The sequence below is a fragment of the Corvus brachyrhynchos genome, unplaced genomic scaffold (genome assembly GCF_000691975.1).
Source record: "Corvus brachyrhynchos isolate BGI_N302 unplaced genomic scaffold, ASM69197v1 scaffold126, whole genome shotgun sequence".
Classification (NCBI taxonomy): domain Eukaryota; kingdom Metazoa; phylum Chordata; class Aves; order Passeriformes; family Corvidae; genus Corvus; species Corvus brachyrhynchos.
This window is the reverse complement of record NW_008239283.1, coordinates 7,500,293-7,517,744: the sequence shown is the minus strand read 5'-3', so window position 1 is coordinate 7,517,744 and position 17,452 is coordinate 7,500,293. Positions and strand designations below refer to the sequence as shown.

Sequence of the window (17,452 nt, the reverse complement as noted above, 5' to 3'; positions counted from 1 at the left end):
CACAGGCTGCTATAAATTTTATTCAGAGCATCATTTTCTCCATCCTCTTCCTCAGTGGCTCTGACAAGTCTTTTGTGAGTCTCTGCAGCACACCTCCCCATGCTGCCCTCTCTGGCCTTGGCCATGCTAGTGCTGGTGTAAAGCTCTTGCATGTTCCTCATGGGCCTTTTAACCATCAGAACTGTGGCTCCACCATGCTCCAAGAGGTCCAGGCAGCAGTGACTGGGAGAATTCCTCAGAGAAGGCAGGCTTGTGCTAATGTGAGCAGTAATTCAGAAGAGCTAAAATTAGCAGACAGAGAGGTTTTGTGGGAGCGTCTCGCTGGCAGCAGAGCTGGCACAGGCTGTGCACAGTTCCCTCCTGAAGCTGTCAGCAGCCGTCAGTGGAATATGCAGCAGTTCAGCCAATCCTAAATTTTCTTTTAGGTGATCTCTTTCCTACAGTTTTTGCAGAGACTGTAAAATAGTTTTTGTCTCATTCCACTATGGATGCTTGTGTTCCTCATCAGTAACTCCAGTATGTGCTATATCCTTTTCACTATTAGAAATTATTACTATTTGGAAGTGGCTTATGCCATCTCTTCATGGATGTCATTAGAAGCAGGAAAACAACTGCTGTGCTTTGCAGTCTATTTTGTAACGGGCATATTGTCCAAGGTATCTCAACGTCCATGGAAAGCTCTTCTAAACTCCCATGGAGAATGGATGAGATCTTTGCTGTGTGCCAGTATGAAGCAAGTAATAGGAGATGCAGAAGTGGAGTCGTCTCAGCCTAGACAGCCTGTTTGTTATCCTCATTGGATGCATGGAGGTGTTGGGGATGCTGCTCCAAACTCTGGGTTCCCCAGTGCACTGCTCGGGTAGGACTGAGGATATGTTTTCAGGAATATATTTTTAGCTGTATCTCCAAATGAATGATAAAAAGCTGATGCCATCATGCTGTCTGTCAGTCACTGTTAAACCAAATCTGTCAGGGAAAATGTTGAAGAATATTAAATTTCTACAAATGTAATGAGAATAGACAGCTGCATCAAGGAAAGAGACCTAATTAGTGTACACAGAGAGGGGAAGGTGGTCTGAAGTCAGCCCTTCTTAGAGACTGGAGGTGTGGGGGTATCTCTAGATCATGTAAGAGGCACATTTGTTATTAACCATTAGAGAATCAATGTGCAAACCACTACCAAGGGTTTGGCAGTTCTCATGCTCGTAAAAGCACATGCTAGTTTATGGTATTAGAAAATTTGATCATATTAAGACAGAACAATGACCAATTCACGGTAACATGTGGGATTGAGCAGGATAGCATGGAAAGTATGGCTTGGGACTGGCAAAATTTGTCTCCGAGGTTGGGATGCTCAGTTCCCTGCTGTTTGCAAAGGGAATTGGTATCCAAGTTTGGTAGACAGTTGTAAATCTCATCAATGGTTTCTTCTCGTTTTCCACAAGGTGTTCCTAACCAAGTCTGTGGTGTTTTATGTCTTCCTTGCGGATCCTGGCACAGCTTCAGAGTTCCCTGTGGATCCTGAAGCACTGCATGTAGCAAAACATAATTGTAACTCTATGGTGTGAGACTGCTGGGGTACTTAGATTAAGAGAAAAAAGAGAGAAAGAAATACTTTAATACAAAGTAAAATCATAAATAAGAAAAATAATTCTAGACTGTCTCCCCCCAGGAAAAGGCAGCAGAGTGTAATTCAGACATGCTTTTGGTTTGGCAAACATTGTCTGGTCAGCAACGTGTGCCACGTTGGGCAGGATTCGTTTCCCTGACTGTGTACACAGGGCTTTATTTTATGTCTAACTTTAAAGAGAAACTGTAGTCTCTAGAGAATTTTCCAGTGATGTAATATTTTAGAAAGATCCTTTGTGGTATTTCACCAACAAGGCAAAGCACCAAAACAGCTTTCCCTTGTCCTGCAACTGTTTTCAGGGAAATGTTCCACCTCTTAAACATGCCCGCACTACAGTGCAAACAAGAGAAAGCAGGAACCTGCTGTAAGCTCCATGCTGTATTTACAAGGGACATCTTTGCTGAATGGTCCTTTTGGTTAAAGTCGTTGAATAGAAATTGTAATAGAGCATGGGCTTTGTAGAATAATTGCATCCCTCTCCAAAAATCATAGCAGCAGTAGTCCATCTCCAGCCAGATTCAGGCTGCTTTCATATGCCTTTCCTGTCCCTTTCCCCTGTTTCACACAAGAAAGAATTGACAGTTTCTAATATTAATGCTGTGCTATTAGAAAACTTTCACTAGAAGGATAAGTTAAGTTTTATAGTTTGTTTATTTATTTGAGGGTCTGCCAAGCCAAATGCTTGTGCTATTTTTGTTGTCATTCAGGATCGAACAGATACTACTTTTTGAAGTTTAGTTTGAAAGAATTACTAATTAAAAGTACTTTTTGCTTGGTATAATTCAGCCCTTCTTCCTCCACTACTCCTAAACAAGTTATTAAGTGTACACATTTAAGGAATAGAAATAATGTGGATACCAATACAGCATTAATACAGAGATGGGTGGGATCCTTGACAGGAACTTGATGACATTTTAAAATGCACATTGTCCTCATATATGGGCTGTGATACTGTGGAATTCCGGGAGGGATTTTCAAATTTTCCTTGTATGTTGCCATTCTGCAAGTCATGGTTCATGGCTTTGATGTTCTTGAGGGACAATCTGCAAAACCCTTAGTGTCAGGTCAAGAGGGAATGCTGTGTTCTGAAGTGCTGTTGCATGGTATTTAGCTGCTCCATGGGCAAAAATCACATTCCACTGGGAATAAAAAGAGTTTTTTATACCTTAGAGAACTCCCAATGGGCTTTCTGTACATGTGCCGTCTGCTATGCACCTACACTTTGAATGTCACATGGAAAAGGCATGCATACTACCTACACACTACACAGTCGTGGTAGATGGAGACCACTATTTGTTAAATTATACTGCTATAAACTATATGTCTAAATTAGTTTCCCATCATTTCTCATTATTTGCATGTTAATTTAATGCTAGTGAAAAATTAGCTACAAGCAATGTAGGCTTCTGGTACTGATTACTGTCCTCTCTTGGAAAACGACCAACAACATCCCTGGTTAAAATGATTTAGGAGGTCTCTTCTATCTCAGTCTTCTGTGATTCAGCAGTTGACTTCCCTAGAGGCCAAAGTCCTCTGTTAATGCAGCAATGCAAATTTTTTCCTTCCATTGCTTTTCTGCTCTGAGTCAATCCTAACTGGAGACTAAAATTGCATTTTCATTTCAGTAGATTTAGCAGCTCTGCTTAGACCACCAACTAAGGACAATGTTTATTAGCAGCTCTGTTCATGTGTTTTGTTAATTTTGTAGACAGTAATCAGATGGAGCCTCAGGTTTAATTTAGGCCACCCATTTAGGTCACATGCTGGAACCTGGAACATCAGGGAAGACACACAGTCAGAGCTTCCTGAATTTTAGTTCAGGACTCAACAGAGAGTTATTTTCTCCCTTGGTTTAACTGCATAACCTGTATTTACCAGTCCATACAGGAGACATCTCGTAAATGTTTGGGAAACCATATTAGCTGATATTTCAATATCCTGAAGATAGAAAACCCTAAGTGGTTTTATTATAGATAAAATACTACATGAGGCAGAAGTACACATCCCTTTAATAGTGTGCACCGATTAGACCTCTAATTTCTGGGAAGCAGGGTCTTAAAGCTGCCTTTCCCAGTACTGAATTGGGAGCACTGTGTAAGAAATTAGCCGTGTACTGTGTCGCTGCCTGACCTTAGAAAATGCACTTGGAAAACCTATCTCGTTATGAAATGTACCATTTTGCCATGCAGCAATTCTAGGGAGTGGAAGAAGAATTTAGGGGACAACAGTAATCCCAAAGGTGCCCAATTAACTAATGGGTGATCTTGCACATAGGAGGCATGTCTGAAAAAGCTTCCTTGTTAATAAACTGTTAGTCTAAGAATTATTCAAATAGGCAATATGTTCTTTTTCCTTAAGACCTCTGTTTTTCTTTTGTTCTGAAGACATAACTAAACTCTTAGAACACTGATTAATCACATTCAATGCTGTGGTTATGTCCCCTTATTTCTCCATTCTTCTCTTTCTACAACATTTGTCATTTAGTTCAGAAACTGCATCTGGAGAAGCAAACATTTCTGGGATCACAGATTAGTTAAGATTTTGCTCCCCACTGGAGATTTGTGGGTAGGAGCTGCAATTCCATTCCAAAATCTAATTAAAAGTCAGGTACATAGGAAAGTAGTGAAAAATCTTACCCATAGGAAGAATGTCTGGGAGCTCTGCTTTGTTAATGACCTGTTAGACTAGGAATCAAATACACAAGCAGTATGTGCAGGTTTTTTAGGGTTTTATCCCTCTCTGTTCACAAGGCAAAACTCAACTGTTATATCATTCCACTCTTACCAGACTTACTGGAAATCCCAGTTTCTCTTTAATTTCCAGAACAGCCACCCCAATGATTTTGCAGTGTCTGACTGTAAACTGTAGGTGACATGGAAATAGGGTCAGGTAAAAATTTTCCCTGGGATTTTCATTTAGGAATGAATTCTGTAGTACGCTTCACCACAGTAGTTTTAGGGACTGTTAAATTTTGTCTGTGTGTGTTAGCATCAGCAGCACTTGCCTGATGACTTGTTGGGCACTACTAATTATATGAAAAAGGCATAAATTTTTGTTCAGTAAAATCCACTCAATACCTTTGAGAAAGAGGCTACTTGAGAATCCACCTGCTCTAACTTGGACGCTAGGTTTAGAAATGTTCACCTTAGCAAATAAGATGCTAGTTGTCCTCATTATATATTTTTTACATTCCCAGGGGCACTTGGAAAATTAAAGCAGACACTTTTGAGTAAGGTAAAGAAAGTGGAGCAATATGAATTGAATGAATGTACTGGATACAGTACCAGTGCAGAGCTGTCTTGATCTCCATTTCTGGGCTTTTGAAATTGCTGACAAGTATTTCCAGAAGCTGAAGTCCATTTTGTTAATACTGTGCTCACATTGCCCTTTTAGAGGCAACTGACTTATAATTGTTTTTACAATGAAAGCATATTTTTTCCCATTTTTTGTGGGAGAATACAAATGCACAAAGAACTTTAACTGTGTTCATGCTGCCTTGAAAAGATGCCAGAAGTCAAATGTGTAATTAGGGATTCTATTAAAAGTCTAATTCCTACACCTGTGAACATTTTTTTGGCACATAGCTTTTTGAGTCATTGCTTTCCTTTTTGTATTTCTTATTCTCTTTGCCAAGAAGTAAGTTCCTTTTCAGAGGAAATTGTCATAGATCTTCTGGCATGTGATTTGTTCTTTGTCAAAGTCCAGTTTTGGTATTGAGTGAAATACTCTAAAGCATAGTATTGGACCCTGTTTTATTTAACACCTGATTACTCATGGCAAAGCTCTTTAAAATCTCTCATAAGATGTTACATTTTAAGATGATACAACAGGTTATGTCAGCATTCCTATAATGTAGGTTTTTTCTTGCAGTGGTAAAATTGAATGTTTCTAATGCTGGGACACTGTTCTATGTCACATAGGTTCAAATATTGGTGAAGTTCTAACAAAGCTAGTGATAAGCCATTTCAGGCAGATAGGGCAGAGAGAAGAGCAACAAAATCATTATCACCAGGATTTTTTGGGGTGGATTTTAAGGTAGTTGGGAACAAATTATTATATTAGGTAATTTTATGAGTTAGTCTCAATTGATTTATCAAACCATTAGTTCTTCCTACCTTTGGTGGGTGCCTCCTGTGAAAATTACAGGATTCCCCTGTTAGTTCTTCCAGGCTACAGCTGACTTCAACAGAATCTGAATGAACTGGAAATATATATCTGCTCTGCAAACAGAATTAAGCAACAAATGAATCTCAAGATAACAGACTAGAGAGGATTTTTCTAGGCAGCCATTACCAAGCTCTCAGACTTTTCCACAAGTCTCCTACGTCTTAAGACAGAATAAAGATATTTATTCATTGTGTAAGTTGCCAGGGGCATAAGAAGGAAATCATTGAGGTGGAAACAGGCATTCACCATGTCTGCTCTTAGTCACAAATGAAAGGAAGATATCAATACTTTTTCAGGCTAACACATTAATTTACTACAATAAAATTGGAAATTGATGCAAGAGGTCAACCAAAGCAGTAAAAGGCCTGCCTGGCCTGCAGGCTTCTACTTACTGTGTCTTTTTTCTAATTCTTGTTTAAGTACTGTGATCCTCCTCCAGAAAAGCAGTCAAGTGTGATCATAAGTCCATCCATATCCAGCAAGTGTAAACATGTGCTTCATGCACCATCTTAATTGCTTAATCAAGCTCCTTCTATTGTGAGGGACAACCATACATACAGGAACCAGATGGAAGATATTTTTATCAGATGGGCCATAGGACTAAAGAAACATGGTCATTGAACATTGCTGTCCTTAAAAACCCCAGTGTTAGGATACAACTGCATCCATGCAACATCCCCACCATGTGATGATTCAGGCAGCAATCACTGTCATAAACCCGGACTTGATCTTACCTCCCTCTTCAGATATCAACAACCTGAGCTTGCTTAAGGGAAATAAGCACACACTGATAGTTATTTTAGAAGAGTTTATATTAAAGAAGGTTGAAACAGTTCTTTACATTTGGAATCAGGGCTGGCTTTTTTTAGGGTCATTAGTTTTGTGGATGATTTTAGCAGTTTGGATAACATCACTCTCGTAAGAGACCAGTGCAGTATTCTTTTTGTTTTCAAGTGGTAAGAAAAAGTCTATTTGAGCTGTTTTTCAAGCATGTCATAGCAACAAAGGTTTTAACTTGTTTTCCTTAGTTTTATGTCATAAAGCACTTTGAATTATGTACTAAACTAGTGCTCCTGTGGGTTCTATATCAAATCCCCAGTAGTTGTGCTTTTGCAGTCTTTTCCACTGTAAGCTTTGAGTAGTTTGATTATGCTGCAATCACTGCTTTTACTCCACACAATACAAAAAGAGTAAAATCCTTGATTATAATTGCAGGCCAGGTACTTGCTCAGTCCTAACTGACAGCCTGAATTGTGCAGCATGGCCATCAAAATGGGCAAGAGCTTATGTGAATAATTCATGGCTTTGACAAGTGGTGTGTCTGCAGCTTTGGTGGCAAAATTAGCAGCAGTGAAATAGTTAAGAATTCTGGTATTTAGGCTGCCAGAATAGGGTTTTCAGTTAACACCCCAATAAGATGGAGAGTGCAAGTTCATGTTCTAGTCTTAATGTTTCTTCCACTGACTGCAGACTCAGCAAGACAAATGTGCATTAGTTTATATTGTCAAGGCTATCTTTGCAAGCAGATGGGCTAGAAATCTAATTAAAAAACCCAAAAGCTTTGATTCTGGCAAAAAAATAGAAAAGTCGGTGGAACAACCCTAAATCCTCTGAATTAAATGGGTGTTCTAGGTCAATGCTGTTCTATTGTTCCACTTTATAAATAAAATATGAAGGGCTCTACTTTCACATAGACCCTTAAATGTGCTCATTTATGAGTTTAATAAAGCATGTGTATTCAGTACAATTAGATAAGCATATGTATGGAGCAATAAATGATTCCTATATAAAATCAGCACACGTGTAACAGAGAATATATCCCAGTATGGATAAATAAGCACATGCTTAGATTATTAACTGATCTCTTTTAAGCTTTTGTAAATCAATCATGAGGCAATTTGCAATTTTTCTGCAATTCTGGATCCTCCCTGTGTCTGAAGATGTGGTAAATATAATACATTCCATGGAAGAATGCAGTGGCATTTTTCAATAAAGCAAAGTGTGGTAGCACACACAGGAAGGGGGTGAATAACCCAGCGAGGTTCACCTGACTCAGTCTCATCCCTTGGACTACAGTGCTCCAGCCAGGTGTAAAAAATGCATAAACCGTGAAGCTATAATTGCAAGGAAAATAGCTGCATATATTTGTATTATCTCAGTATCAGGGAGTCACACGTCATCAGCTTTTCTTAAACTGGGGGATGTGTCCAGTGTGAGGCTAAGGGGTTTGCAGAGCAATTGTGAAGTGGTTTCTGTTGATTCTCGTCAGTTGTTTTCTGGTGGGGAGGGGAGGGGGTAACTATGGTGGTTCAGCTTGCTACAGAAACCCACTGCATTACGCCCATTTCTGCACAGGAAGTTATACTGGCATTAGTTTAACTCACAGGTAGGAAACCCGTTAGTGTAGTGGAGTAGATGTGTGTTTGATGTGCCTCTTCCAGGTCAAATGAGTGGCTCAGTATTAGGGAAATATCCTTAGGTGCAGTATTTCAAGAATCTGCTCTCCCTGATTTACATTACCGTGAGCTTGCCGACATCTACAATAAATAGTAATTTCTCTGACTAGCTGATTCCTATCATTACTATCCTGGCATATGTTAATTTATCAATATAATTTTCAGGTCTGTCAACAGGAAAAGCACCACCTGGGGTATGTAGTTCTTGAGATGAATAGGTTGATGTTCTTTCACATGTGGCACTTGTAGATGGATTTGCCAGTGAAGTTTTATTGTGCTTTTGATAGAGAAGCAATATAGCTAATAGGGAAAAAGGAGCAGGCAGTTGAAACCAGGCAATCACTTTTCAGAGCATTTATCTGAACCTGCTTCAGCTGATAAAACAGTTCCTCTGGTTTTTCCAATTAGAGGTGACTGATAGGTGGTAGAGGTACTGATAGAGAACTGAAATTATTTGCAACCTTGATGAAAGTTCAGGATTGTAAGGGAAACAACATTAAAACTGCATTGCCATGACAGCAATGTGTGAGTTCCTGTCAGTGTGGGACACTGCTGTGGGGTGATGGACTGTGAAGCTGAGGAGACCACACACTGGCACCTGAGGAGCTCAGTCTCCTGCAAAGGTGACAGCATCTGAGGCTGGAGAAATACTTCAAGTGATCTTGGGAAGACACTCAGAGAATGTTAGCTCAGAGGCTGACTCAGCTGGAGTTTGCATATTTATTCCCAGGATTTTGACTGTTGGATTCATTTTTGCTTTCCAGAAGCTTTTTTAGATCCAGCTTTCTCACTCTGGGTGTCAACGGTATCTTTGAGGTCTTCTAATGCCTTTGAAATTCTGAGTTACCAACCTGTTTGTGCTCAGTCAGCTCCAGTGATTTTGATCTCTCCCACATTTATGTCTCCACACGTGAAAAGGGATGATACCTCACATCCAGTGGCTTCATTGGCACAGCTTAGCCCCTCTTGCTAGACACAGTGAGAGAGCCTGGCCTTGCTAGGAGACAGAATCAGAATAAATTGGACATAAGCTAGAGGTTTTGGAGCTGGGTTGGGAACAGCACATCAGTTTCCTCTGTCTCTTGAGGACTCTGTAAAAAGGACTTTTTCTGCTCTCAATGCCATCGTGGTAGCTTTTTGAAAGAATGAGTAAAGTCTGCTGTATAAAGGAATACACAAAAATTGATTTTACAAGTGTCTCTTACAACACAGATTGATTTTGTAGCTTCAGAGCAAGTCCTCTGGATGTAATACAACAGGCAGTCTTCACCCAGCCTGGCATGGCAGGAAGCATCTATCTGATAAGTGAACTATTTTAGGTAAATCATTGTGCCTACAAAGACCTGCTTTGTTTGTATATGGGTGGAGCTCAAAAAAAAAAAAAAGAGTACCACTAATTTATTAGTCATGGACAGTCCTCATTGTCCAACCTGGGGAAAAAAGAGGCGTCAGTTTTTAATTGTGCAACTCTAAAGAGAACTGAAATTCCTTTATAGTATCAAACCAGACCCACAGCAGGGACCACAGAGTGCTTCTGGGATGGAGTACTCAACCTTTCCTCCTAAAAGATACACTGGAATTCAGTGCTTGCCCCTATTTTGTGTGTGGATTCTGGCCAAAATCCTGTAAGTCTTAAGGAATAGTTAAACCATTATTGCTTAGAAGACATAAAGTGCAAAGCAAATCTCGTGCTGAACTCTGCACTGCAAATGGGCAGAAGCTAAGTCACTTAGTTGTGGAAGAATCTGCTATTTTGAAGTGCAAATTTTTAAATGAGGAAAAATCCAAAAGATTTAGAAATTTCCCACAAATGTAGCTCTGAAATGTTATGGCAGTCAAAATACTTTGATAAAATTCAAAGTTTTTGTACTCTTCTTTTCTGAGTAGACTGATCCGAAAAAGGAACAAAATGAAAAAAATTATTTCATCTGAAAAGGGTTAAACAGAATATTTTGCTGTTATAAAAGCTTTTTTTCAAATTCAGCAATACTTTAATGAGAACCTGCTCTAATAATGAAATATCTTATTTTGAATTGATATGTAACATCTCATCTTTTCTCCCTAGTTCCTTATTTTAATTACAGTTCTATAAACGGGTGTGCCTTGCTCTCTTGCACTGTCAGGAGCAGGGTGTGGGAACTGACGAGTGCTTACTGCAAGAGATGTCAGTACTATGTAGAAAAAGTGATTTTACTGTCTTTGAAGAGGGGTTTTTTCCTATTATCATCTATGAGCTCAGTGGAGCCCTGGATCAAATGTGCAAGTCCCAGAGTGGTTATACCTGCCTGCATCAGGAAGGAATTTGGCATTGTGTCTGCCTGTGGACATTATTGGATTTTACCAGGTGCTGCTGTTGACTGTCTAGACCTACATTAATCATTCTTTGCATGAGTTGAACATGTTTGCAGGCTTCTTTATACTACTAAAGGTCTTTCCCCTCTGGGTTTCTCTGCCTCCCACAGCGCATTTCAAGGAAATGTATGTATTTGCAATCTGGAGGCTTTCCACTCCAGGGTGACCCTGTTTATGGCGCTGACTGGAACTCCTGGAGCTGTTCACCCTGCTCCATTCACTCACTTGTTAAGTCACTGATGTTGTGAACTGATAAATTAGGATGCTGTGTCTAGGACCCCAAGCACTCATTGCCCAGATGAAGTATCCCTTTCCTTGTGTGAAAATCTGGCAGTGCTGACCATAGACTAAACTTCATAGTGACAGCATGTGAAATGGCCTTCACAGTCTCCTTGCCTGAACTGCAAAAAACCTCATAGTAAAAGTAGAAAGATCCATTTATTTTCTGAATCTTAGTAGTCTGGCTGTTCTAAGCACAGCCATATATTTATTTATATATCTATTTCTCCTCTGGAAATCCAATGGATTTGAATCTTCAAACTTACTTCCAATAGCCTCTGCTCATCCAAACCTTTCAAGAATCATGTGTTTATATTTCAACACAACCCTAATATTTATTTTTTCCAGCAAATGTCAAGAACATATAATTTTCATTTGGTAAAGCATTTTTGTTTTGTTTCTGCTAAATCATCTCAAATACAAGCCTTTAAATGCTCAAGAGAGAGTTGAATGGTACTTACTGTTCAAATATTTCTTCGTTGTAGTAACAAATCTTTAAATGTAGCCCTGCTTCAACAAAAACAAAGCCCTGATTAATTTCATATTTATCTCAGCAGCTGTTTCAAGGAAGACCTGCCAGATATTGATCCAAATATAGTAGACGTGCAACAACAAAAGGGGAAGAGGGTAAATGGGTGTAGATGAAGACATCATTTACCAGCAGAAACTGAACAGGAATGTGAAAAATTACAGTTTTTGTCTCCAGATTTGGCTTTAACAGCTGCGATCATGCAATTTTTGGCCACAGCTGTGTTTTATATCTTTGCTATTTGAATGAAGACAGGAAGCTTCTCAAATAGTGTTTATTTGCTCAGTTAAATAGGAGGCCAAATGCCTGCAGAGCTCTGGGTCCCAGTTCTGGTCTGGGCTGTAATGATGTAGTTCAGGATTTTTACCTGGGTAGAAGAGAGCAGAACACAGCCCTGTTGGACCCTGACAGAGGTACGAATGGGACCTGCACCTCTCAGAACGACTCCCAGGAGCTCATGGGATCATGGTTATATATTGGAAAAAGGTTTTCTTACACCTAGCTGGTATCTGTTCTTGCTAGCTTACATCATTTTCCAACAGAATTGCTTGGAGTTCAGAGCCATTTTTCTTAGAAGTAAAAATTGAATACCAAAATGAGTTACTTCCTTGAGAATAGCAGGAGAACCCATCTGGCACCAGTTAGCTTCTGCTGATGTATTTGGGTTTTTTCTGCCTTTCTGTTCCCTTCCTGTTGACTTGGGGCCAGAGGCAGGGGTTGAATGTGGATGTTGTGCAGCCCACACATCTGCATTCTTGTGCCATTCACAGACACACCTCATGTCCCCTAAGAGCAGTGGCTGGAAATCAGAGACAGGAGGTTTGTCTCTGCCTGGACCTCACTGGCTCCAAGTCTTTTTACAACACATCACTGAAATTTCTCTAGATCACTGCTTTATGTCCAGCTCCAGCCACTGTGAAACTGGCTTTGATTTCCTTCTTTCGCTCTCTTTTTAAAACAGAAAAGTGAGAATGAGTGATTCCTTTTCAGTGCTGAAAGAGAATAAACAAATTTAGGTCACACTAAGGAAGAAAGGATTAATTGGAAGTGGAGTCTGGGTGGCTGTTTCTCCTCTAATTGCAAAAAACCATTGTGAAACCAAGTTTGAAAATGTAAGAAGGAAAGAAGGATGAAGGATTGTCCACCTACAGTCTTTTAGGTGGCTGGAGTTCTCTGGCAGGAGCTTGCTGTGAATTGTTACTCCAGAGCAGTGGTGCTCTTGGGTTGTGCACCACTAAGCTCCTCCCCTGGTCTCTGATACAGCAGCACACAAGGGAGATGTTGAGGACTAGGAGTCACAAGTGTCCCAGGATCTTTGCAAAGACAGTCTGTCTCATCCCACTGAGCAGCTGCTGCCACTGGCAGTGGTGGGTGACAGCTCAGACTGGCAGTGTGACACTGCAGGAACACATCTCTTAACTGGGATAATAAGCAAGGTACATTTTGCTGAGAAGTATTAAATAGAACAAAATATTTTAATAAATAATGCTGTTCAGGAGTGCTTGGCAAACAGGTCTACTACAAAGTACTATATTTGGTCCTCTAAATGTATTGGAAGGTATATTATGAACATGGGTACTGACTCTTTCTATTGACAAGGTGAACTTCAGGCTCGACATGGTGATGAGAAATTAAACTATGAAAGTCGGCAAGTGATGCTGATTATAAACCTCCCTGCCTAGTTTTATTTTCAAGCTGAGTAAATAAACCACATACAAAATGAATAAAAAATTGCAATTAACCAAAAATATTAACATATAAATTACTGAAGTGAACCTTGGTGCATTTTGATATGGAGACTAGGCAGCAGAGTTAGTCAGATCTCATATGAAGTGAGGCCTTTGGGATAACAGTTTGTGCTTGGAGGCTTTCACATACCTGTTTTTCTGCTCTCGCTCCCTCTTTTCCACTCTCAGCTTGTGAACCAATTGGCTGACTACAGCCACATTTGTCAAAGGAATGGTGATCTCAAAAACAATTAATTTCCTACAGATTTTGCACTTATGTATTGATGCCTGAAGAGCTACTTGTTATTCTGATAGTGTCTCCTGACAAGGTTATGCTGACCTGCCTTAAAAGAGATCTTGCTCTCCCCGTTAACAAATCGTATTTAGAATGAGATGTTGGATATGTCAGATCTGGGCTTTTAGTGGTCCAACAGGAATGCTAAATGTGCTGCTTCGTCATTAACTCATGACTGCAAAATGAGAATGGAGATATTACGCTATTTCAGCTAATCAAGTGCTGAAGCTTCAAAATGCCAGAAGCTTTGGCCAAACCATAAGGGTGAAAAATACACATAATCAATAGGTATCTGAAAGATTAATCAGAAAGCATGAAGTCCTTAAATTCATTTGGTACCCAGCAAGACAGCTCTTGCCAAAGAAAATACAATTTAGAATGCGCTTGAATTAAAGAGGAAATCAAAATAGAGGCATTTATTTTTACAAAATTATCACATCTTCTTCTGAGTTTCAGTTTTATACCTTTTTTTTTTAAATTCAGATCATAAGTATTATTTTCACAAATATTCTAGGGTATTTTTATTAGACTGAGAAGCTGCTCTTTGCTTAAAAGCAGTGGAGCAACTGAAATGACTTATCAACTATCAAATAATTTCTGCTCACCATTGCAAATCTAGCCCAGATGAGCACAGCCAAAAGGTTGATGGATTGTCCAAATACCTTGATTTGAGCGTTTTTCCAGTTTCTGGTCAAATATCAATACCGGAAAAAATTAAGCACCACAATTAACGTTAATTGCCTTACTAAAGTGGTTACTTGTGTGTAATAGATATGTGTATTGATGTATCATCTTGGGAGCCAGGAATAAGGCATGTCTTGCTTGGACAATGTGGAGGAAGCTTGATTGCTGCTGCTGCTTTTCCCGATCAATTGCTAGATTGGGAAGGGTTTGGGTTGTTGCTTTTAAGCAATAAAGTTAATAAGCATGGCCAGACTATTCAAAAGGAATGTCGGGTCATTTCCTCAATCCATGCTGAGGTAACTGAAGAAAAATGACTGATTGTCAGAGATGACAAATCGCCCCAGACTGCCTCACCAGAGTTTATCGGAGCTTCATTATGTCTAGGCCAACTTTTTTAGGACACTGTCAATAGCTGGAAATATTTGGATATTGCAACTTGAATTTCGGCCTTTTTTTAGTTTGGTTTTTTTTGGTTGGTTTGTTTGTTTTGTTTTTTATTAAATTGCCTGTGAGGTGTCCCCACAATTATGTAAGCCTTTTGTACTTCCACCTCCATGTTCAGTTTTGGTTTTGCAGACCATTATTACTCATTATTTTTAATTCCCTAGATTTGCATTTATGGTTTCCTCAAAAGTAATTCATTGGAATTCATTCCAGACAGCTGAAGACTGTAGTATGAATATAGGTAGCTAGAGACCTCTGGCAAGGCAGGCTCCTTAAACAAACACAGCATGGCAGATGGTCCCTGCCCTGAAGAGGTTACAGTTTAAATAATTTTCTTGTCTCCCACTTCTTTCTTTGAGATATTAGTACCTGATTAGTATCCAGCTACCTGTTTGTGCAGGATGAGTGCTCTCAAAGGCACCATCTCTGCAGCAAGCTCTGCAACTGAAAGTAGAAATGATGAGCAGGCAGCTTTCTGTCTTGCAACAATTTAAACACTGTTAAATAATAGATTTTGACAAGCAGGTTTAGAAATCAGGTGCTAATTTTCTGCAAGAAGTCAGAAGAATGTGGAGTTATCACTGTGCTGGGGGGATCAAATTGTGTAGATGATACTACAGACCCACAGATCTTGTTACAGGTTAGTACCATTTATCAGATTAAAAAAAAAAAAAATGCAATTTTGGATCTGGATCTGTTTGTGTCTAAGACTCTAGGTCAGGTTCATGAACAGGAGACTTCAGTGTTTCAGGACATTTTTGTTCTGCTTACCAAAATAGGTTTTTATGTTGTTCATTAATAAGTGTTAACTTACTGTTTTACATCAGATTTGGTAAGTTGGCAGGTTGGCTGTGGCAAGGGGAGTTGGAATGAAGCTAATATTGGCTATGCCTTGCTGTGGTTGCAGTGGATGGTGGTGGTGTATTTACTTATTTATATCAGAAAAGACAGATTGCACTTACCTGTTACTTGTCTGCTGTTGGAGCCCTCCATGTGTCCATATGACTCCTGCATCTCTTTGTCAAGTGTTTGAAGAAATCCTTGGAAAAGTCAGTTTAGTAAAACAGGGATCAGTGATTTGGTAGAAGTTCCTGAAGATCCTATAAAGATTTGCAAGAAAAATAACACAAAACACAACCCCCTTTCTATTCTTTGCTTTCTGATTTGATTCCTTGTCTCAGCTCTTGTTCCAAAAGGCAAGAGGCAGTAGCACCCCCAACAAAGCTTCTTTTACAGCCTTTCTTTGGCATTAGTTATGAAAGGATCAGATGTCTGACCTTTCAGCAGTAGGTAAAAGCAGAATAAAAAGATCTGTATTCCTGAGTGTTTGGAAGTGCCTGGTCTCCGTAGTTTTTCTTTGCACTGACTATTTTATGCAGTGTGCTGTGGATGTACCAATAATGCCAAGGCAGAGGACCAAGCTTGTTGTCTCTGAGTGCTCCTGCCTGGCACTATGTTGAGACTGTTCAAGTTAGCTGGTTCTCTTAACATGTATTAGTCCGGTGTGTGCCTCCTATGAAGAATATTCCTGTCCTTGTTCCAGCCCAAAAACCTAATTGCAAGTTTATAGAGTTGCTTTCCGTTGAATATGTAGGATGGATCTTATGAGCAGAAAGAGTGTTTTAAAAAGTTAAAGAGGTAGAGTGTAGTGAAAGTCCTCCCGTGTGTTTGTGCACTGGGAATATTTCTGTGGAGGCTAAAGAGTCTTACAATTTCTGCATTATACATATACCTCTTTTTCTGAGGATAAATACTGCTATGTCCCTTGAAAAGCCATGCTGAAAGCTGCACAGACTTGACTTGAATGGAAATATGCTATTCTTTCTCCTCTCTTCTTCTGAGGAAGTAGTGAAAGTCCTCCCGTGTGTTTGTGCACTGGGAATATTTCTGTGGAGGCTAAAGAGTCTTACAATTTCTGCATTATACATATACCTCTTTTTCTGAGGATAAATACTGCTATGTCCCTTGAAAAGCCATGCTGAAAGCTGCACAGACTTGACTTGAATGGAAATATGCTATTCTTTCTCTTCTCTTCTTGTGAGGAGAAAGAAGAGGTGTGTTTCCAAGTGAATGCTCTGGTGTTGTTGGGCCCCACCCATTGCTAGTGACCAGGCCAGATAACTGTCTTGGACTTCTGAGAAAGAAGGAGTAAAGGCTGTCAGAAAAGTCTCACTGTGGATTGAAAAAAGGTCCTGTAGCATTTGGAAGATCAATCATGAGGGAAAAGGGCCCCAGTGACAACAGTGCACATGCTGAGTCACAAGGGCCTTCCTGTCAGGGAGTAATTGCCAGGCACTTTTCTGGAAATGACACTTTTCTGGAACTGGAACTTTTTAAAAAGCCCTTATAGGGGCGTCTAAAAATGAAGGCACCCAAATTTACAAGTAGCCACTAATGCTAAGGCACAGGACCCTGCTTGTTGACTTTGGCTGGGTTGAATATGTTGAAAGCAGAATCCATTGTATGTACACATAAAGAGCTTCTATACAGATATATTTGATTCTGTTTTCAATTGTGTGAAAGTATGTATGATTTCAATGAGTATTTGAATTACACATGCTTGGAAAATTAGAGATTAAACTGTAATCTAGACACTTGAATTTCATGTAAATTACACTATAATATATGATTTATAATACATTTAATATAACCTTTCTTATAGCCTTTATACTGTACTATCTTTAGTCTTTTTCGTTCATTATTCCTTGCTTTGCTCTGAAGCACCAAACACCAGCAACAAAAGTCAAGCCTCCGTGTGGCTGCCCACAATATTAATTCTCATGATATGCTTTTATTCCTGCAGCGAAGATGTTTGCAAACGAGGATTCACTGTTATTATTGATATGCGGGGATCCAAATGGGATTTGATCAAGCCTCTCCTAAAAACCC

General features: G+C 39.5%; 1 protein-coding gene across 13 annotated transcripts in view; it reads left to right on the top strand.

Moving 5' to 3' along the window:
• Positions 1-17,452, top strand: part of KALRN (kalirin, RhoGEF kinase) — a 330,226-nt gene that overhangs the window by 18,911 nt on the left and 293,863 nt on the right. For all 13 annotated transcript variants that reach the window (XM_017740170.1, XM_017740164.1, XM_017740169.1 and 10 more), the window contains exon 3: positions 17,367-17,452. This exon is cut by the window's right edge and continues 104 nt beyond it. In XM_017740170.1, the coding sequence (XP_017595659.1) occupies positions 17,407-17,452 (46 nt within the window). In that variant the 5' untranslated portion in view covers positions 17,367-17,406. The remainder of the gene's footprint in view (positions 1-17,366) is intronic.